At 36.1% G+C, this 23220-nt stretch overlaps 3 protein-coding genes across 3 annotated transcripts; 2 read left to right on the forward strand and 1 right to left on the reverse strand.

Moving 5' to 3' along the window:
- LOC147563697 (SEC14 cytosolic factor-like) lies at positions 1-7667 on the forward strand. Its single transcript, XM_086639782.1, has 6 exons — positions 1-213; positions 314-572; positions 5542-5578; positions 5680-5800; positions 7175-7285; positions 7386-7667. Exons 1-6 carry the CDS (start codon positions 142-144, stop codon positions 7533-7535), a joined length of 750 nt encoding a protein of 249 aa, XP_086495908.1. The 5' UTR covers positions 1-141; the 3' UTR covers positions 7536-7667.
- Positions 7668-9776: 2109 nt separating this feature from the next.
- On the reverse strand, positions 9777-16294 carry LOC147563698 (two-component response regulator ORR21-like). Its single transcript, XM_086639806.1, has 6 exons — positions 15436-16294; positions 14666-14818; positions 14167-14568; positions 13651-13727; positions 11234-12385; positions 9777-10169 (listed from the first exon to the last, which is right to left on the reverse strand). Exons 1-5 carry the CDS (start codon positions 15620-15622, stop codon positions 11234-11236), a joined length of 1971 nt encoding a protein of 656 aa, XP_086495932.1. The 5' UTR covers positions 15623-16294; the 3' UTR covers positions 9777-10169.
- A 5223-nt stretch (positions 16295-21517) lies between these two features.
- On the forward strand, positions 21518-22574 carry LOC147563699 (uncharacterized). Its single transcript, XM_086639817.1, has 2 exons — positions 21518-21963; positions 22266-22574. Exons 1-2 carry the CDS (start codon positions 21622-21624, stop codon positions 22446-22448), a joined length of 525 nt encoding a protein of 174 aa, XP_086495943.1. The 5' UTR covers positions 21518-21621; the 3' UTR covers positions 22449-22574.
- Positions 22575-23220: the final 646 nt, after the last annotated feature.

Here is a 23220-nt window from a genome sequence, read left to right on the forward strand (position 1 = left end):
ATAAGAAGTCTCCATCTATCTCTCTCTGTCTGTTTAAGACCTTCCTTTCCCTGTTTACTACTCCCACATTCTATCACCCCCAATCCTTATTCATCTCTGTTTCTCTCTCTACTTTTCCAGTCAATCATTTCTCATTTCCAAATGGAGAAAAATCATGAAATCATAGTTACCCAGATGAGGAAATCAGTAGAAAATCAAGGAATTTCAACTCAGGTAATATTCCACTTTTGTAAAAATCTCAATTCTACTGATTATTTTTCCATTTTTCTAGGATGGGTTATTTTTAACTAAGGGTTTTATGGGTGGCAAGCAGGATTATAGTGATGAAACTATAATGAGGTTCTTGATAGCAAGATCAATGGATGTAGAAAAGGCAGCAAAAATGTTTGATCAGTGGAAGAAATGGAGAGATGAATTTGTTCCATTGGGGTTTATACCAGATAGTGAAGTTGAAGATGAGTTAGAAACTGGAAAGGTTTGTTTGCAAGGTCTCTCTGAAATTGGGCAACATCCTATTATGATCTTTTTAGCCAATAAACATTTCCCATCAGATGATCATCTCCAATTCAAGAGTATGTGAAGAATTTCTCCCCTTTGTTTTTATTTTTCAAAATTCTTTATTTTTTCTAACACACACACATACTGTAGTTGGTATAGGGACCTCACTCCTTAATATGGGGAAATCTAAAAACATTATTGATTTGTTGTTTCTAAATAAAAAAAACTCTTAGCACTATCTGTGGTCTCGGACTGAGCAGTCCGAGGCCTACAAGCCAGACGGTCCAAGAGCACTTGTGTTCGACTGAGTGTTTGAATATGTGTTGTTTAAGTCCAACACAGACGGGTCCAACACCAATCGGTGGGTCACGAACAGAGAAGCGGGCTAAGAGTAATTTTGACTTTCAAGGGACGTTTATAAAACTTAAAACATCTCACAACTAGTTTACAACAATTATATAATTATTGGGTCCGTGGGTATATGGCCCAAAATAATGTTCAAAAAGGGTTTAGGGTCAAATCTTCCCCAAAAATGGATTTTTAGTCCTTTTGCTCTTGGGACTAAAAACCCTTAATATATATTACATAATTCCTTCCATGTCCTAGTCGTTTTTCACGGGATTTTAATGTGTGGGGCCGCACAAAAATTTCAAACGGTTTAATGTACCTTGATTTTAGGATAAATTTAGGAAAAAACGGTTAGATTCTCACGAAAATTTCTCTCTCTTCTATAATCTGTTTAGAAACAAAATCTAAACTTTCCCAAATCAATTTTCTCTCTCTTCTTTACAGATTTAATATGGAGATTTATTAGCCAAAAATATGGAGATTTATTAGAAAAAAAAAGATAGAAACAAATCATAATTTCTCTCTCCTCTAAACAGATTTGGAAATCAAATTTTCTCTTTCCTATTATCTGAATCAATCTAGGATCAATTTAGCGTGATTTGGGGGTTAATATACAAAACATATATATATCACTTTCTCTCACTTAACTTTCAGTTTTGGAAATAGTATATTTTTCTGGGAACATTAAAGCATCATTTGTTTGCGTTTTTACTCATACGTAAATACAAGTCGAATACAAATTATGAAACAAATACGTAAATTATGTATTATTTATGACGAATAAACCATCATTAGTCAAGTATACAACGTAATTTATCAAATGTATTTGGGTCTTGTTCAGTAAATTACACATAATTTCTATTACATAACACATAATTTCTTTTACATTACACATCGTTTACATTCTGTTATCAAAAAATCGTTTACACTATATTGTCTAAGAGCATATCCAAATGATTTTGCACCACCAGGAAATAAATGACCAACTTCAGTAGCAAATTCCATAAGTAACAACAAAACTGCAAAAAGAAAACATATACATTTGTTAATAAAACAAACAATTTACTAGAAACGACATGTATAATGGAATAAATTATGCATACTGTTTGTTAAACTTCATAATGTGTTAGGAGACAAACATAACGTTAGTTCGAATCACAAGGTCACTGTTATGTGAAAAAAATATGTATAATGTGCAATAAATTACATATAATTTTTGGAACATTTATTGTACTATAAACGGCAACTGTTTTGTGAAAAAAGTACGCGTAATGTTGAATAAATTATATTTAATTTATGCAGATTTATAAGATGTTTTTGATATTATTTATAAAGTATGTATAATTTGTAACAAAATACATATATTTTACATTCTGTTATAAAAACATCGTACAAAAGACGTTTGCGTTATGTATGTGTTATGTTCAGTAAACATCATGTAATGTCGTGTAAATTATATATCGTTTACATTCTGTTACAACCAAATCGTACTAGATCTACTCTGGATAAAAAATGATATGTAATTTATTGTAAACGATCCGTAATTTATGTTAAATTATATATCGTTTGCATTCAGTTATAACAAATCTTACGAGATCTTCTCTGCATCAAAAATTGTACGGAAACCTTGATGAAGATTTGAAGAAATGATCTAAAAATCTGTAACCTAAAACTACTAAAAAGTAACAAAATACATAGATACAAACACTTCTTAATCGCATTATCTTCAGTAAAGACGGATTTAACATTAACATAATAAAATCGGTTATGAATCTTAGAGAGAGAAAATCCTGAATAATGATGAAGATTTGATTAGATGATACAGAGAGAAATTCGATACTGAATTTGTAAGAATCAGTCATGAAGGATTGTCTCATTAAAATATATATCATTCAATAAATTTTTAGAGAGAGAAAGACAAGAATTTCATATTCATTTGAAACAGAATCATTTAAGAAGATGATTGTTAACCTGTTTAACAATATTAAGAAACTGTTTTTGAATATCTCTAATGAATATTAAACACAAATTTCTTTGCTTTAATGGAAGATTTTCAGTAGATTAAGGTGTAGAGAGATAATCAATTATCATAAAATAAAACAAAATCACAAAAACTAATAACTTGATTAATGTTTTACCTGATTAACAATGGTGATTTGATTTCAGCAAATCAAAAGAATATGAATCAAGGTGTCTGATTTAATGGAGGATTTACTTTCGAATCAGATGAAGAGAGAGAGAGAGAGAGAGAGAGAGAGAGAGAGAGAGAGAGAGAGAGAGAGAGAGAGAGAGAGAGAGAGAGAGAGAGAGAGTGCAGAGACAATAAGGTTTTGGTTAGAAAACTTACTGATTATGAGAAGATCACGATTTCTTAATATAAAAACGTGATTGGAGAGAGAAACAGGGAGATAAAAATGGAAAATATATTTGGTGATTTTGATCTTATAACTGTTTTTATATTTAAGAAAGGTTAGTGTAAGTATTAATATTTAATAGTTATTCTCAGAATTTGTGTTTTCTCTCTAGATTGAACCAAATGGACCAGATATCTATTTGTAATATTATTTTGGTTTTTATACCCTTTATGGGATTAGAGAGGACTAAAAGTCCTATTAGGACCTATTTTTTGGGCCATACACCCAAAAATTCATAATTATTTTATTTGTGGGGTTGTGAATATTTCTAACAAAATTTGTAAAATACAGAAAATGATCTCAATAGTCGTTTTCTCTTAAGCATGCGTAGATTGTAGGACCTACGAGCCCTTTGTGTTTAAGGAGTGAGTTATTTATTGTGGCCACATAAATTTTTCACAAAATATAGAAGATTAGCAGAGGGCGTGTCAAAATTTCCTAGTTTGGAGGTGATTAAGACTCACACAACTGTTTCAACAAAAAAAAAAAAGACTCACACAACTGTTTGAAAATTATTAGATGGAGTATTTTCTAATTGTCAAACATCAAAGGTCTTTGCTTATGGTTCTTTTTTTAGGTGGTTGTCCCTTTCACATTAGTCTTTTTTTTTTGAAACTAGTCTTTCTTATTTATTGCATCTCAACTAGTTCCATAGCCGTTCAACAACAAAAAAAAACTACTTCCATAACCATTTCATAGCGCGGTTGTTCTTATTGGAACTTGGGTGGCCCAGGTCTAAAGCAGTTAAAGGCTCGGCTTTGGCCCCAACGTGCTTGAAGACTTATTCTTTGGAGTTTTATAGGGTGGTGCGGTTGCAATACATAAAACCATAACTCGAATTTTGATAAGATTTATCTTACAGCTTAGTGGTCAAGAATGTGGTTTATGTGGCAGAGGTTAGAGGTTCTAGCCCTCTCTAAAACAACATTAAGTATTTTATGTTCATTTTTTTTTTTGCTTATACATAAAGGGGCCTCTATTATTGATTTGGCTTTGGGCCTCTAATATGTATAGGCCGACCATGTGGCTGGTAGATGGACCAAGCCTGTCCGAGTTATGTTTTGGTCCCAGGTTGGGCCAGACAGGGTTTGATTTTGAGCCCGAAAGATTAGTCTGGCACTCTGGCCCGATCAGCAGTGAGTGCAGGTTGAGGGCAGGCAAAGGATGTCAGACCAACTCCCATCTCAAATGTTTTTTTGGACTCTTATAAGCATTCATAACGAGTCTGATGATTTATGCACTTATGAAGTATTCATGTTTCTGTGTTTTCCCCTCACTTTGGATGAGATGTTTCAGACGAGTTTCAATTATTTGAAGTTTTAAAATTGTTCCTCTCTAGAATTTACGGACGAACCAACCCAGTGCCCCACCCGATCCGGGGTTTAATAGGTCCTGGACCAAACTCGCATATATAGTTTAACGGGCGAAGGGTACTCCATTTGTCTGAGACGAATGGGACTTCGATGAGGACCTCGATAAGGGTTTTGTGGTCGACCGACAACGAGAAGTATTCTCTACATCCTGTGGTCGGCCAGCCATGAGAAGTACTCTCTACATCTCGTGGCTCACCGCCCGCAGAACCCTCAATCGAGGGTATGAAGTTCTCGAGACAGAGAATGAGAAAAAAAATCAGAGATAGACAGAAAGAGAACAATGGTAGTGTTGGTCGGAGATGGTGGTGGGGGAGAGGAAGAAGATCTGAGTTGAAATTTTCAGGTGTGAAACAAAAAGAGGTGGTGAAGTTTTGGGACATCCAAAAATTTCCACCCAAAAGTTTTGGATGTCCCAGAGACGGGGCCTTTTCTTTTTAAAATTTATGATACAAGCTACCCAGAAGATCATAGAGGGTAAAATGTATAAACATATGACGTAAACGCGACGTGCTGAAACAAAAACCAAGTAAACCAATCGAAGAAGAACCAAGAAGAAAAGAGATCAAAGGGAGTAAGCAAAATAAAGAGAAAGTATCAATAAAAAACTGTATGTTATAATTTATTGTATGAAAATAATCAAGAGAAAGAATCCTATAGAATACATCAACTAAATTATAGGTTCAGTTGAACTAAACTTCCTGTATAACTTGGAATACAGGTATTCCATAAAATAGAAATTGCATAAACTAATTAATCTACAATGTCAACAAAAAGAAATCATTGAAGATCAATTTTTAACAAAAGCACCAAACTTCTATTCGATCCTCTAAGTTTTAGAGATTGAGTTTCCCACTAGGGATACTCCAATTGAAACCTTCTTTGACAATCGATCTCCTTAAAATTTTCAGAATACGTGGTTCATCTGCTGGACAAAGGGATTGCTAGGTAAACATGATTAACTTTATTTTCACTTAAATATCTGATGGCTCACTTAATTATAAGATATCTATGATGAAATTCCAATTTATTTTGATATTGATCATTAGTTCATTTAAAGAAGGAAGAGAAATTGGAAATGAGAAGATTATTGCCATTTTGGATTTGGCAAATATTAGTTATAAGAATGTGGATCCTCGTGCTCTAATCACTGGCTTCCAATTTTTGCAAGTAAGTATTCTTTAACCCTTCCTTTTTAGGAACATGAAGGAGGTTGGCTATATATACAACATATGTGTGTAATCGATCTACAAGGTATGGTCTATGATAAATTTACAAGTTTAGGTAAATCGCGTTGAATTAGTAGTACATCAAAGAGTTAGCTTCCAAAGAGCCTACAATATTTTATCAACTCGTTTTTTTTACTTGTATATTTTGCTTAGTAGGTTGTTTGACTCTCAAATTTAGGCTTATAGCAAACAACATGGTAATTTGCAAGCCAAATAATCTACTAGATAAAATATTGAAGTTAAACAACGAGTTAGTCATATATTAGGACATTTTGTAACTAGTGATCTACACATGTTTATCCCCGAGTGGGCCACAGTATTTGACTGACTCGCTTGTTCGACCTTCATGTTTTGATTAATAGATAGTTTGATTTTTAAATTAGAGTTATAGTTAGTAACAAAAAGTTAGTTTGAAGGTCAAACAGTCTATTGGTCAAAATATGAAGATCAAACAAACGAGTTAGCCAAATATGATATTTTGTAATTAGCGAGTAGCAAACGATTATGCTAATTGACCAACTTGTTCATTTGACCTTCATATTTGACCAATAGATTATTTGACTGCCAAGATAGTCTTATAGTTTGTGGATGTGTTAATTGGAAGTTAAACAATAGAGTTAACCAAATATTAATTATCGCATTTGGTAATTAGTGGTTAACACATGTTTATTTGTTTGGCGTGGTATTCAACTAACTCTTTTGTTTGACTTTCATATTTTGATTAATAGACTGTTTGACTCCAAAATTAGGGTTACAATTTGTAATAGTACTAATTTGAAAACAAACAATCTATTAGTAAAAAATACTGAGGCCTAACAGACGAGTTAGCTGGACAAATATTATAGCTTTTGATAATAATGCTTAAAGAAACCGTCCGCCCTATTTATATCTATTAGGATAATCGTTTTTAAGCCCATTGTTTAGTAGAATAGAACATACACATTTAACCTCAACTCATTTTGGGGGTCAATTTTCACAGATATTCCCATCCCAATTACACAATTTACTCAAATGCTACTATATAAACAAGTTTCTTGTTAGTTTACATGAACTTGAGAAATGAAATGTATTAGTAGTTATAAACATAACTACAAACATTAAACTTTAATTAGTCAAATTCACGTCGACTAACTAAACAACTTGTTTCTATTATGATAGCTCTTAAGTAGCACCACTAAGCGTTATTAAGATATGGTTATTTTCCAAATTTCCATGTTCTTTTTCTTCTTTAAACTGCATATTTTGGATATTGATTTAGTACAGGAAATTGAGACTGACTACAAATTTCAATTTTTTTTTTTGAAAAACAATGCAGTCTTACTATCCAGAGAGACTGGGGAGGTGTTACTTGTTAAGTATGCCATGGTTCTTTGTTAAGGTGTGGAAAATGGTTTCTTACTTCTTGGAGAAAGCAACATTAGAAAAGGTGGGTCCTTCAAATCTTATACATGAATTCATTTCTAGCCCAACATTTGGGAAGGCTCATTTATGGAACCCTAAATTTGTATTGGCATGAAATTGTGCAGATAGTGATAGTGAGAAGTGAAGAGGAGAGAGAGAGTTTTTTGGAGGAGATAGGGGAAGAAACATTGCCGGAGGAGTACGGTGGTAAAGCTAAACTTCTAGCTGTTAAAGATGTCAAACTCCCCCATTTACCCACCCATCTAAATGACTAAAATGTTGCTGTTATTGCCAAAGTGGGGGTTTCTTCATTATAATTGAAACCAAAGTACAAAAATAAACCCAACTATTCTTATGACTAAAAACTACTCAACTTCTTTCCTTTGTGAATGCATTTGGTTATCATATGATCTTGTTGTTGTAGAAACCGGATCTGTTTTTTGTCAATTTGAGCAACCAAACATTGTCCAAATCAAGATCAGGATGGATCATTGGATTCGTCTCGTCGAGCTCTTGAATTTAGACATAAAGTTTGTCAGAATCCGATTTCATATGAATGAGTTATCATTTATTTACTTTGGAAAGATATAGTGATAACTACGACGTGTAGTTTTATCATTAGTATCGTATTGGAAAAATAAGGAAAGTTCTACTTCCTTATATAGACTTTTCCTTATGTTACTAATAATAGACTGGTTGGGATGATGGGATGCTTGGCGTGGTTTGCACCACGCATCATGCGCGGCGTGGGCGTTTAGGGCGCTTTAGAGGCGTCCGCACGCACTTTGCACTTCGCGAGGAGCGATTGGAGCCTTGATTTTACGATCATAGATATGATCTGACGATCAGGATATTTGGCGCTCTTAAAATAAAACTGTTGATGATCTAACGGTGGACGTTCAATGCGCGAGATCTTAATAGATCCATTAAGATCTGACGGTCAACATGGCACCCGAAAACCAACAGTCAAATATGACTGTTGGGAAGTATCCATTCATCTATAGGCACCCATACGAAGTGGTATCAATACCCCTATGAATACCATGAGAATATAGCAAACAAATCGTTAGTTTTTTGCATTTCTGAGCATTCATTTTCAAGCATTAGAGTTTAAGGATCGTTGTTCAGAAGTTCATATTACTTACAAAGTTCGTCAGACTATCGTAACTAAGAGGTACCATCTTTACTTTGATAGGTAAACCGTTTTATCCTGGGAGACATACACCATTACTGTTGGTACTGATATACAGGGTGTAAATTGTCTTAAGGACAGAGGTATCCTCAACTCGGATATTTTACATTTGATTTTTCTTTTTATAATCACTGTTGTTATCTTAATTGTTAGTAGATATCTCTTTCTCTGATTTATCAGATAGAAAGACAAACAAAAGTGGGTGTACTCTGTTTTTGTTAAAAACAGAAAAATTAAGAACTATTCTCTTAAAAGAGAACCAGGGAAACAACAGTTGTTCCTAACATTTTGTGGTTGAATTGTTATGAATTAATGTTGGGTATATGTTTAGGGCTTACAACCTGGAGGAGATGGCACCACCCTTAACAAAAAAAAAAAGAGGAGATGGCACCAAACCTCCCTCTCAATACCCCAACCACCACTATTATAGCTGAACTCCACTGTTAGATCTTGATAGGCGCGAGCTCCACAAATGGCGCTCTCGGGATAGCTCCCCACCGAATGACCTCATTTCTGGAGAAATCTTGACAGAGCAAGAATAGAACCCAAGGAGGATCGATATGGAAGAACCACACTAAAGACTAATTCAAATGGAGGAGCTTACTAATAGAACACTTCCAGTCGGGAAATTCGGTCAAAAACCTCAACAGAAGGTGGAGTAGTTCCAGAGACAAGGGTCCCCTAGTTGACTTAGCCACTTGGGGGCTTCTCGGACAAAATGGAAGGAAATAAAGAATACCATAGTCTGAGAAAACAAAAATACCTTCCGAAAAAACAAGAATGTTTGGGTGGAAATATCTGATATATTCCTTCTCTTTTGGACCACAGTAGCGGTTGGCGACCTTTCGAATCCCCCCCCCCCCCCCCCCCCCCCCACCCCACCCCACGCCCACCCCCTCCTCGCCGGATTGAGAGAGGGGAGGGAAAAGAGAAAAAGGGAAGAAGATTGATCAGTGGTGGCAGTCAAGAGTTGTTGATGGTGCGAAAGTTGGTGGTTGTGCCGAAGTTGTGGTGTTGGTGAGAAGAGAAGAGGGCCAATGATATTAAGGGTGGTGGGCGTTTGGGGAACAAAAGGGAGCAAGAAAAACTAGACAAACTCTAGACATACATCCTATGTGACTTTCCGTGATTCGTTGTTTAGTAGATTAAAATCATCAACACGAATCACAGCACAAGGTTACAACCTAATTTCATTCATCTCTGTTCCGAATTTTTTTTTTTTACATAGGTAAACATTATAAAACCAACAAACAACACTAAGCAGAATAAGGACATTATTAGTTGAGCACAAGGTTACCTCCTAATTGAATTGATTCTTCAAAAATTGAATGGATATCTGGTTCGATAGCTTTGTTTCAATCATACTGGCAAGTTGCCTATGTTCTTCCAATCATACAAACTTATTTTCCTATCTGACTAATTAAAAATAGTTTACAACAATTCGGGACTGTATAAAGTTGATCCAAAATCAAAATAAAAACTATAATACAAGATTTTACTCTTATCTGTTTACAACTTCAGTTTAATGCAGGTAAACTAAACCACTTTACCTCTGAGCATCTTTTTAAGTGGCAAGGGCAGGAATTTCCTGCAAACAGAACAGATCCAATAGACTCTATAGCAAATACACACATACTTTCAATCGAAACACCTGATCGTCATTCTTTAGTGTTCTTAGAAGAGAGCCCATCTCACAGATCATATGATAAAAAGCTCACTGCACATAAGAATTTTAGGTTAATACCATAACAAAGAATGCTATCGAGTAGAAATAGATATACATATGAACTACCAATTGGGTCCTAAGGGTATGTTCGGACGAACCCAAGATGCTAATGCAGTTCGCAATTAAACGTTTGATCTCAAAGGGATGGTAACAGTCATGAAGATTCTTGGATCACGAGCTAGGTTGAGTTTGGGAGGAAGCTCAGGACACAATGGTTTTTTTTTTTATTCCTACCAAGTATAAAATTTTGCTTGTAAGCTTGTAAGAAGATGCGGACGTAATAAATGATCTGCAATTTTGGATATACATAGAGCCACCTGATAAAACCCTTAAATCATCGTCATCCAAGCCCGAAGCACATGTCCACACAATGTGGAGAATATGAAACAAGCCCCTATAACTTGGGAAATATATATCATCATCATTCATCTCTTTTTCAGCTATATAACATTGTCCGAACAAAATAATGAAGAAACCTATGATTGACAAATTGTGCATTATCTGTTTCTCGATGAAACAATGGAAAGGGCTATAGAGGGTGCAAGACTGAACCAAACAACATGGACAGATTCAGGCAAGGTAGAAGAACTACATTCCCAATCTAGTGATAAGTATGTGAGAATAGTCCCACACGGGAGAAGGGTGATCAGTGATCTTTGAACTAAGAATATAATGTCTAGGTCCTCCCCGCTCATTGTCGATTGGTTTTGAGTTGGATGACCACACACTTAATATGGTATCAGAGCTAGGCCTACACGTGATAGGTTTCAAAACACACTTGTTCCCCGTCAGCCGAGGAGAACAAAAAAACACGTGTTAGGCTCAACGAACGTTACTTGTGAGACGCCGTGTGAGAATAGTCCCACATAGTAAAGGGGTGACCTGGTAACCAAAAATATAATGTCTAGCTTCTCTGTACTCATCACCAATTCGTTTTTAGTTAGATGACCACAAAATTTAATAAAGTAAGTAAAACAAGCATGTAAATAAAGTGCAGAGTGAGTTACTGTGTACCAAGAAACAAGATAACATAAGACTTGAGAGAGATTCATTACCTATTTAGAGAGGACACTCATGAGATCATTAGGTGAATATTGTTGGAGAACTGGGATGCCTAATTCAGCATCCTCGGTAAAGTCTAGGTTGCTTTCTTGCTTCACTCTCTCTCCGCTGGTGTCCACAGATGTTTTTGCATAGCCCATATTGTCCAACAATGACTCGAAATCATCCACTGCAAACCTGGTAGGAAATGCGGTCCCTTTACCAACATATCCATTACTGTTATGTTTTCTCTGATCGGATGACGAATCACCTGCGTTGAGGCTGTAAGAACCCTGGACCTCATATGTATTTGGAACCAGTCCTGGCAACTTGGTTGCACCGTAACTAATATTTGAGTTATGAACTTGCCAACTTCTACTACTGTCTGCCTGAATTACAGAGAAAGATGGTACTTGAGAAGAAAGTGAACCCGAAACGGAGTAACCATTAAGAACATTGTTCGTAGTTACTTTCCCAATACCCACAGGAATAGAATTTGATTGAGATGATAGCAAACTGTAGTCGATAACAGGGCTGCTGCTAAACGTGGAAGTCTGATTGAGGGGAGCAGAACTATTTAATGCATTACTTGTTGGAGATTGAGAGGGTACTACCATGCACGAAGGCTGCACGTTAATTGCATTGCTTGATTCTGATAGAATAGATTGTTGCTGTTGCTGTTGTTGCAACATCTGCATCAACAAGTTATTGTTCTGAACATTCGAACTTCCGGCACTGCCAAAGGAACTCAATGTACCGAGATTATTTGATGGCCACGTTCCAAACCCTGATTGAATATCCTCAATAGAGATGTGAGATGGAGGAAACTGTTTTGATATATTTGATTGACACTTCACAACAGGCTGACCAAATGTAACAGCACGTTCAGAAGGAATGCTTTTCGGCCCCTGTATTGATGCCTGAAATAAAATTGGCTTGTCCATTGATGGGAAGGTAAGAGTACCTGTTGGTCGACCTAAAACCTCAGCTTGCAAAGCAGCCAATGTCTGTGGCGGAATTTGACCAGAAGCAGCCAAGGCTTGAACATCAAGTCTCCCTAGTGAACCAAGTTTAGGATTTGAATCTACAGAACCATAGAATGGAGGTGGAATCCCAACCTGTTGGTGAGCTACTCCACTTAACCTCTTCAAATATAATCTGAATTTCTGCAAATTCAAACAAAACACAAAAAATTAAGTGAGAATAAAGAAGAACCCCCAAAACAACTGTAAGATAAATTTCTAACTTTATCCCTGTAATTACTACTTAAACAGCCAAATCACAACAACCAGATTTAGAGAGGTCTTGCACGAACATGGCATTTCTTATCTACCTTAAAATTTCGTAATGAGTCCAGATTTCACAGGTTGAGAAGTAAAACTAATGAAAAGACAATTGGTACTGGGTTGTAGTTTAATAACGTCAAATAAATACATAGATTAGTATCACAAACCCTATTCCGCCTTTAACTCTATCCTAGGCCATAATTTTGTGCGACTATAGATCTCATGTCACAACCTAGGAAGCAGTGAGGCGGCTATTCCATGCCTAATACTGGTACCTGCTACACACACATAACCGACAATCCAGAACCGGCACAAGTGTATTTCACATGGCATCTAGTGACAACACCATGGGACACACTTGAGGTACTTTCTATGCGGTTTAACCTTAAACTTTAGTTCGGTTTGTTACTTGTTCATTTTTAACTTTAGTCCACCATTTGACGGTAGAAACTCATGCAGACCAACTTGAAATAGATTTATTGACTGATCGGTTGAGATGTTCTACTCGTTATATAGACCATTCTAAAAGTCGTCCTACTATAAGACTAGTGAAATAGTGACAGATAAACTAATCTGATTGTGCATTGTCTCTTAATGGTGATGGAGGTTAACAGATTAAAAAGTTTTAGAATAGGCTGATCTTTTCCAAAGATGATCTACACGATAAATAGATTTCTCATTAGAAAATACCAGTCCTTATATAAACCCCAGTTGGCGTACATGAACAGATGCAATGACAAGATGGACTGAAGTTAATACTAACGAAGAGTACGGTTTACGTCGGCATACAACTTAACAGTACTGACACTTAAAAAAAATTCACTTTCTGCATGCCGGTGCTTCCTAGCTTGCAAGCTCCATCTACAGCAGTTATATCTTCACGTTTTAGAGTTCTCAACTTACACAAGTTTAAAAGAGATGGGCATGCTGACATGCTTATTAGGAAATTTTGGTTCTTTTAGTTGCTAACATGAGGAGTAAAACGGTGTATTTATATCGTTGTCTGAATTCAAGGTAAACTAAAGATCATAATATCCTACAAAAACAAACAAGAAAGAAGTTCATTTGGTTCACTTGAAATATATGCACTACATCATGAGCATATGAAACCAGATTCTTGATTTAATACAAATATACAGTCAAACCTGCAAATGGCTTGCAACATTTTCTCTGGTTAGACCTGGAACATTCATCAACTCAAGAATCCTCTTAGGGACAGCCTCTGCATGAAAAAAATTATAATCCATCAGCATGGAATAAAGAAATAGTCGAGATTATGTAAAATTAGCACATAACTAAAAAAAATGCAGGTACAGTTCGAAATTGTGATACAATCAAAAGCAATGCCTTTTTAAATTGCACTAACTACAGGTTCTTGGGACTCCATCCCAATTCGACCGGAGAGGTAGCACTTGAGGAAAGACACGACCATCATGTCTACACTCGTAGTCTCATTTATTCCTCTCTTTCTCTATCAAAAATTTTATCAAATGGGGGAAAAGTAGAAAGAAAATGAAGGGATAAGCAACGAACTTGGCTTGGCCTCGGCCTACTGTCTAGTTTGAGTTACTCAAAAGTTAATAGGGATCCAACTACTTAGCTTGGAAAACTGTGAACAAATTTGAAAGAAAAATGCAAGTGTTATTCGTCAAAGTTCATACTGTCAATTCCGAGTTGGTGCACGGCACTGACAAATTGCTGATGAAGCTCTACTGACCAGACTACCCGTGGCTTCTTGGCTGCAGAAGGATCATCGTTATCCAATTCACCATCATCATCTTCATCTTTTGTATCCTTCCTCTTCTTCTGAACTCTCCAACTACCATCTGTTCCTTCGTTAGCAGAGGAAGCATTGTCTGCATCATCTCCTCCTTGTTTACAGCGATCATAATCTTCTACACTACCTGATTGTTCGGGTTCTCTGCTTCCACTCCATTTTTTTCTTATGACATGCTGCCATATATTCTTCAGCTCTTCCAAACGTACAGGCTTAATCAAATAGTCACAAGCCCCATGTTTGATTCCTTGCATCACAGCACTTGTTCGCCCATCAGCTGACATCACTGCAGAAGAGAAATTCAAGTTAATTTTTAATACAAGGTAAAAATGAAAAGCTTCAGTTATTTTTATGAAAAACTTCACTAGTAGAATACTACTCACTGATAACAGGAAGGTCCATTTCTAGCCCAACCAGTTCAAGGAGTTTAAATCCATCCATATCAGGCATATGAACGTCACTTATTACCACATCGAAAGAACCTTTTCTTTCCCGAAGGAGATTCAGAGCAACAGTTGCCTGGCAACAAGTTGTAACTGCAATCAAATAAAAATTGTTAATGGTTAAGTTCTGATAAAAGCGAGTTGCTTAATGTACTTTCCTTACACAAAGCAACTTCCCCATATTCGTATTGTTCGACCTACATCACGCTTTCAGAAATAAAAAGACCTGGGATTTTAGAGATTGAAAGATGACTCTTTGTGGATCCCGTTATACTCGTTAGGGCACAAAAAGAGAAGATACTAAACTAACTGAATGAAAAAGAACTGGTACTCTGGTAGTACTTCAGCAAATTCATACTATTCGACCTACACCACACTTTCCAGAGGTAATTTAACAATCTCCACCATAGGCTTAATGAAATAGGATCGTCAATAACGACGTTAATAGAAAGGCAGTCTATGCCTAAGTTACGATGTTCCCGTCATTGCTATTTGACACTTTAATCATGATAGTAACGCCTTAATTAATTGACTTTTCATTTAAAAGATCAATAATTAGCTGATTAATCAAGAACTACGTAATTATATGAACAAACTTTCAATCAAATCACCAGTCCACTATAAGTCAATTTAGGAAGTCAAAAGATATCATTTAATGAACTCTATTCAATTCAAGTAGAACAAGAAAAGCTGAAAAAAGAAGTACTCACCAAGATACATGCATTTCCGGAGCATCTGCTCCAAAATCCTCAAGCAAGTTGTATCATCATCAACAACAAGAACTCTCATCCCAATAGGAAACTGATCAGATACAGCACCATCAGCCTTACTTGGACCATAATTACTAGCAGTTGTGCTCAAACTAGATGCTTGATATTTCTGTACAGTTTCCATCATCTAAAAACCACAAAAATAACAAACTAACGAACGAATTCTATACTTCCTCCAAACCTTCAAGGTATCCACTTTCTCTCTCTAAAATATACCAAATCATCAGATCTTCCGCCATGACTAACTTTTCTATAATCTATTTCTATTATCCAACTTTCAAAATCCACATCAACTTTATTCAAGCACCGGAAGAACTTACCAGAACCACCTCGACGAACTAGGCAACTAGAAGCAAAAATCAGGCGAAAATCCTCTTTGATGCTTCTTCCTCTGATTTTTATTCAAAATTTTACCGATCAATAAGTCCGATCTGGAAACAAAATCAGTGAAGTAGTTCCGTTAACTTTTGATTTTAGTTTGAAGTTGGAGATTCTTCAATCGATTTGAGCTCTTCTTGCTTTTGGTCGGGTAGGGCAAAACTTGGATAGATAGCTAGGAGAAGTAAAGAAAAGTAGAGAGAGAAAGAGAAGTGAAGAGAGAGAAAGACTAAAATAGATAAATTGACGATGAATTAAATAAACGAAGAGATAGGGTTGTAGGAGACAGCAAATTGTTGACCTTTATTTAACGAGAGTTATCAAAGTCTTGCCATATATTGGCGGGAAGTAAACGGTCAACTAACCCTCTTGTTTGACAAAGGCCACTTGTATAGGTAGAGTTTTTTCTGGTCTTTTCTTTTCTTTTTATTGAGAACAAAGGTGATAGGGGGACTCCCTAAACCCTACTCCCAAGTGTACTCTCTCTCACACGGGAAAGGCCATTTTGGTCTTTCACAATTTTTGTCAGACTGAAAAGATCAAAACACCCTCCCATGCAAGGGGGAGTATGGTTAGGGAGTCCCCAAATCATTTTTGTTTTGCGAATTCTGGTCTCCACTTAGGCATCGAAAATATTCTGTGAAAATAAAGATTTTGGTTAACTAAATTTGATTAAGAGAGTGACGTTGTTCAAGTATAAAAATCATTCTCAACAAAAAAAAAAGTATAAAAACCTGACTTATTTGCTTTTTGCATGTGATCTTCATCTCCCACTTCCAACCACCACTACCATCTCCCTTCTTCCATTCTCGACCACCGTTACATTGACAATGAGTTGATATTATTTATCGTCAACCACCACCACCATTTTCGACTAACACCATCATCATTTCTTTCTCCCTCTCCCTTCCTCTTTCTCCTTCCTTTCGGATGAAGGCTTTCATTTGCCGGAACAGAAAGAGAGCAGAAGAAGAGATAAGTGATGGGAAAGATATAGGAGATGAAAGAAGTGGTGGTGGTGGTGGTGGTGCTAGTGTTAGGAAGCCGTGGTGGTCAGAGATAAAAGGTTGAAGATGAAGGTTACGAGTAAAAAACAAACCAACAAACTAATTTATCAAAGTCTTTATGTTTTTTCATATAAACTAAAATTAGAAGAAGGGGTTGTTTCATCTAGTCTCTCTCCCTCTCTTTCTCTTTCTCGGAACACGGAGAAAGAGAGAAAGGAGAGGAAAAGGATGAGAGAGGGATAAGAGATCAAAGAAGAGGATGGGGGAGAGAGAGGAAATTGGTGGTGGCGGAGGTCGTGAATGGTGCTCAAAAGTTGTGGTGGTGCCGTGGTGGTCGGGGGAGGGAAAAAACCATATAATAAACGTTTTAGGATATCACTCAAATAATAATAAAATGAACAAACAGATAATAAGCTTTTTCCTATAATTTGAAGGGAAAAAACTTACAAAAAAACTCGGAAACCTTTCCGACGTTTAAGTTAGTAAGGTGTTTTGTAGATAAAGAATTGAATTCAAAGTCTGAGTTTAGAGGTTGAACCTTGGATGCCATAATTAAGGCGAGCCTGATGTTTATATAGGTTTCGCTAAGACTAAATCGATCGACTGAGATGATGTAATAATAAAACACTAACTTAGAGGGAGCCACACATTGATGGTCGTTAAAGGGGTAACTTTCATGATTGCGTATCTTCCGGATTTGAAAGATCCTTTGACGATTGGCGTATCGTATATAGAAAGTTTGTTTTCTGCGTGTTTAAACCTTCCATGACATTTAGCTTTGTTCAGACTTTGCTTGAAGTTCGGATTGACCGTATTTGTATAGTGGATTTCTCCACTCCATACCTCAATTCAAGTCAAGACTTAAGTTGAGAGATCTAGGCGTGCTTCCACCTTCATGTGTCATTTGGCAACACAACACTTTAAGGTGTCGCCCCGACTTCTACAAACCCTCCTTATGATTCTAAGATCCAAAGAAAAGTTTTAACCACGACTGACCTTGTTTGTTTTGAGAAATGATAAAGTTACAAAAGATTTTGACAAAAAAAGGTTCCCAGCTGATGTGTCGGGTGTGGTTTCAAACTTTGACAAAATCTAGGGCATTGAGAGACGAAAATCACAACCGTCACATCAGCTGGGAACTTTTTTTTGTCAAAATCTTTTGTGATTCTAGCATCTCTCGTTTGTTTTTGAGTCCAAGCAATAAGCAGAAGACCAAGGAAGTGGGGAAGGAGTTGAGAAAAGAGAGAGGGAAGAGGAAAGAGGAAAGAGAGAGAATGAGGAAAAACAAAAGAGGAAAAGAGAGAAAGAGGCGAACAAATGAGAGGAGGAAAGAAGAAAGAATCGGTCGGCACTCGGCATCCCCCCATCAGTTTCCTGTTGAATGGGAAGGAACTTTAGGATTTTCCTTATGGTCCTTTCTTCATTTTAGTTGGATACCTTTGTAATTGTGTTTGGATCCCTAAGAATATAAGTTATTGAAATAGTAAAAAGATAATTCTTTGAGCTCTGTACCAGACCACTAGTGGCCTTGACCAATAAATAGCTAACGGATGAAATGTTAAGAGAGTTTGTGGGTGTTATTGACCAACGTTAAAAGTAGTTAATATAATTGAATTGGGAAAGGATGAGTTAGACAACAGAGTAGAGCTAGACAGGTAAGAAAATCCCATTAAAACTTCCTTTCTCCTGAAATTTATGAAATATCCCTATACTCTTCAAGTAATTTGTAATACCTCCCTCCCTCATTTTCTTCATAATAGGTTTGAAGAAACTAAAAGCATTGAGGTTGTCTACCTTAACTTGTGGGGTTCATAAGTTATAAATCCTTTCTAATTTGGTGTAACTCATTTTAGTGATATGGAGGTCTCGGGCTTCGTCTTCCTCAACTCGACAATCAAGCTTTCCTTCACAAACTGAACTGGCGTATTATCAGCAACCCGAAAGTTATTTGGGTCCAAGTGCTTAAAGGGAAGTATTTTCATAATTCTCATAAACCTAAGCCACCCAAGAATCATTATTCTTGGCCGTGGAAATCTATATCGAAATACTATAATCAAAGTGAGAGTCTGATTTTTTGGAACATTAACAAAGGAGAACTAATCAATATTTGGACTGACTACTGGATACCTAATCATCCTCCACCTATTCAGAATGATAGAGGTTGTAACTATGATCGGGTTTCTCAACTTATCACGAACGGTACGTGGAATTTAAATGAAATAAATATGTACTTTACTAATGAGATTTGCAGGGCGATACTTAGCATCAACCTTAATCCTAATGATGAGGATAAAGCTATCTGGACATTGACAAAATCAGGTAACTTCTCTCTTAAATCCATGTACAATTTTTTACGCACCAATACACTCTATAATACTCATGACCAGATGGATTGGTTTTTCATATGGAATATGAATACTATTCCTAGGATCAAACTATTTCTTTGGAAATGCTGTACGAATAGCTTACCAGTAAAATCAAGGATTGGCAAATTCATCGGTAATAATTACTCCTGTGTGAACTGTAATGATGAGGAGACCATAGATCATGTTATGTTGCATTGCCCGTTTGCGAAAGCAATTTGGTTTCATTACCAAGTTAGAACTGATCACATAATTACCACTATTCAATGGATACACCAATGGAAATCCCTTGAGGAAGAAACTATTAATCTGTATGCTAAAATTCTTTGGTTTCTGTGGAAAGCCAGATGTGAAAACTGCTTTACGACGAATAAACAAAATCCAATGCAAATGATAGAAAGGATAAACAACACCACTACTACTCCTCTCAGAACTGAGAATAACACTACCACGAAGGGTCAAGAACAAACGGTTATTCAAACATGGAGACCTCCATCGACACCTTATATTAAAATCAATGTAGATGCCTCTTTTGTTAATTTACATGAACAGGCAGGAATCGGTTACATTATGCGAGATGCAGAAGCCAACTTTATAATGGCGGTAGCAGATAGTGTACGAGGGCAAAATGCTGAAGAATGTAAAAGTTTAGCGGTATTATATGGACTACTTAGCGCGATGCAAATGCAACTATCTTATGTGCATTTAGAAAGTGATACTAAAGCAATAATCCAAGCTCTCAATGGTGAGGAAGGATGTATTCAATGGCAATCTCAAAGTATCATCCGACAGATCAAAGACATCAAGGATAATTTTTCAGGAATTATATTCTCTCATGTGTCTAGGAATGGTAATAATTATGCAGATGTGTTAGCCAAATGGGGGAGTGCTCACGGGTGTAAGAAACTTTGGAGTGATGTTGTCTCTTTTTTTTCGGATTTCTAGTTGGTATGTAATAGACGCTTGGTTTTAATGGTAATTTCCTTCATCAAAAAAAAAAGATGAAAAGATACTGATGGCACGCTCAGGATTTCAACTCTTCTCTTGGGCAAAAAATCAATTTTCATGTTACACTTTTAGTAATTAAATGGGTTATTTTCCAAATGACTCTCAACTTTGTGACCAGCTTCCTGCCTAGCCTCCTAAATTAGCAAAAATACTCATATGACTCCTTTTTAGAGTTTCCGTTATAACACCGTTAACCAGTCAACATTTCTCTCTCCTCTATCTCATAGCCTCTCTCTGCCACTTCATCTTCTAGCCAACTCATCATCTTTTCCGGCAAAGGTCGCCGGCCGACCAATTTTCCGGTCGGCGACTTTCAAACCTAAATTTTTTTTTCTTCTTCCTCTATCTCCTGTTTTCTCTCTCTTATTCTTCCTCTCTCTCTCTCTCCTATTTTCTCTCTCTTCCTCTTCTTCTTTCTCACTCTTCCCCTCTCTTCTCACTCTCTCTCTTCCCCTCTCTTCCCCTCTCTTCTCACTCTCTCTCTTCCCCTCTCTTCTCACTCTCCCTCTTCCCCTTTCTTCTCACCCGTTTATATAGAGAGAGAGAGAGAGGAAGAAGAAGAAGAAAAAAATAATTTTTTTTTCTTTTTTAGGTTTGAAGGTCGCCGATCGGAAAATTGGTCGACCGGCGACCTTCGCCGGAAAAGATGATGAGTTGGCTAGAAGATGAGGTGGCAGAGAGAGGCTATGAGATAGAGGAGAGAGAAATGTTGACTGGTTAACGGTGTTATAACGAAAACTCAAAAAAGGAGCCATATGGGTATTTTTGCTAATCTAAGTGGCTAGGCAGGAAGCTGATCATAAAGTTGGGGGTCATTTGAGAGATAACCCTAATTAAATTCATCAAATCCAATTTTAGCTGGTCAATGTTAGACTCTCATTGAGGAAGTGTGGTTGACCTTGACTTCACCTCATTTACGAGTAAGTATTAGTAATTAAATGTCACTCATTTCATCTAAAAAAAATAAAAATAAATTTAATGTCACTCAAAAGAGTTGTTGTAGGAAAAGGGTAGAGTTCGATACCCAAATAAGTGTCGGGTGTAGCAACCTTGAGTTAAATGTGTTCTGAAGTTGTTTGTCAATTAAATCATTAGGTATTGAAAGGCTAAGAGTGCAAACTTGTAAAAAGAGTTTGATTTTCTCAATAGTAATTTTAGGTAGACAATGACCCTTTGGCCTCTCATAAAAAAAATGACCCTTTGGCATAACTAAAAGGTTTTCATTATTGTTGTTATCCAAAACATATGAAGCAAATTGTAGTGACCTTATCTTTTTATTTTTCTTCCTTCTTTTTTCTTTCTTATCTCAATTCAACTTGAAAGAACCTTATCAAATTGACTAGTATCTCCTAACATTTCTACTTTTACATATGTTGAAGTTTCATGGAGATTTAGCAAACCCACTCCTACTTTACTCTTTAAAAATCTTCTCAAGCAAGAAAAGTACTACTTGTTCTTCTTGTAGTACAACAAAAAATGACACTTCTTTCACAATTAAAGTTTCAAATAATAAACCAATCACAAAGGGGAGAGGAAATCAGTGTTTTGCGAGACGGAGAGTGAGATATGAAGATGAAGGCGAAGAAGAAAACAATGACGGGTACAATCCGGATATCGCTTTGTTAGAATCCTATAGTGAAGCTGCAAGAAGTGAGGCCCTTCTAGTGAAAGCAATTGTAGATGGCCAAGAAGAACAACTTTTAATCTTTAAGGTATGTACTTCATCTAAGAGAGAGAAAGAAAGGAAGGAAGTGAGAGAGAATAAAATATGTAACAAGGTAGTATTTTCTTTTGGTTCAATTTGAAATTTGGCTTGACGTTTAAATTGTCTCGAGTCAGATTTTTGAACATTTATTTTTGTCTGATTCGTGATGTCTAACTCATTTGAACAAATGGTTTGGGTCTATCTGAGTTAGGCATGCCAAATTTAGGCAAGGAAAAGAAGAAACACATCGCCTAAGTTTTTTGTTGGTAATCTATGGATTCTAACGGTGTGAAGACATGAATTTTGCAGGGGTTTTCATCTAGCTTGAGCTACACAACAAATGCAGATCCATCAAGAAGTGTTGTTCCTTCCAAGGCGATAATCACATCCATTGACATCATCAAAGGACCCTTTGATCCATCAAACATAGAGTACATTGAGAAAGGCTTAACTTGGGAGACATTTCTATCCCGCCTTCAACCTACCCAATAATTCACTTCTTTAGTTCACTTTATGCATCTAACTTGTAATTATGTTTTTAGCCCTTCCCCATTCAGATAATCTTGTGGGTACTTTTTGTATGTCTAAAATGTTTATTAAATAACATATTTAGATTAAGGAGGGTTGGTAGTTGATTGCCATGTTTTAATATTAAGGAGGGTTGGTAGTTAAACATTTTCCAAAGATTAGGATTTGAAGAATATTTTTGAACATATTGGAGCTTAAACATCTATCTATTCCTTAAGCTGAAGGACATTTCAGGACAAAAATATTAGGGCTCAAAGATTTATGGATTTCAGAGTTTGCGTATGTTCCTATGGTTGATGTGAAATTTCAGACTTGAAAACCTATCTATCTGAATTGTCCTCTGCAGGCTACAAAATATGTGGTTACTAACGTATAATTTGTTGCTTTTTCAATCTTTAAGTTGGTTTCTAGTTTGTTTTGTTCATGCAATAGGCTAGGCTTAAAATGCTAGTTTCAGAACTAACTATGCTTATACAAGTTTATGCCCAATATGAAATTTATTCGTGCTAAAGAAATAATTTTGTATGCTACAAAAATGATCGGAATACTAATGAAGATGATATGGTTAACGAAAATGGACGGTTTTATCATGGAAAATTTTAACATATACTCACATCCTTTGATGAAGATAATAGGCTAAGGGTCCGTTTGATACGTGTAAAAATATAGTAAGAAAAAAATGTCCCCAAAAGAAAAAAAAAAGTGTGAAAATGTTCCCAAAATTTTTACCACCTTT

Source organism: Eschscholzia californica, unplaced genomic scaffold, assembly GCF_041429995.1.
Source record: "Eschscholzia californica isolate CP2 unplaced genomic scaffold, dmEscCali1.0.p SCAF_1, whole genome shotgun sequence".
Lineage (NCBI taxonomy): Eukaryota > Viridiplantae > Streptophyta > Magnoliopsida > Ranunculales > Papaveraceae > Eschscholzia > Eschscholzia californica.

Coding starts and splice junctions, on each gene's coding strand:
- LOC147563698 (XM_086639806.1), bottom strand. CDS start 15,622: ATGATGGAAACTGTACAGAAATATCAAGCATCTAGTTTGAGCACAACT. Junction 14,569..14,665: donor AATGGACCTTCCTGTTATCA/GTGAGTAGTATT, acceptor TCTCTTCTGCAG/TGATGTCAGCTGATGGGCGA. Junction 12,386..13,650: donor ATGTTGCAAGCCATTTGCAG/GTTTGACTGTAT, acceptor TTGAATTTGCAG/AAATTCAGATTATATTTGAA.
- LOC147563697 (XM_086639782.1), top strand. CDS start 142: ATGGAGAAAAATCATGAAATCATAGTTACCCAGATGAGGAAATCAGTA. Junction 214..313: donor ATCAAGGAATTTCAACTCAG/GTAATATTCCAC, acceptor GGTGGCAAGCAG/GATTATAGTGATGAAACTAT. Junction 7,286..7,385: donor AGAAAGCAACATTAGAAAAG/GTGGGTCCTTCA, acceptor GAAATTGTGCAG/ATAGTGATAGTGAGAAGTGA.
- LOC147563699 (XM_086639817.1), top strand. CDS start 21,622: ATGTTGAAGTTTCATGGAGATTTAGCAAACCCACTCCTACTTTACTCT. Junction 21,964..22,265: donor AACAACTTTTAATCTTTAAG/GTATGTACTTCA, acceptor TGAATTTTGCAG/GGGTTTTCATCTAGCTTGAG.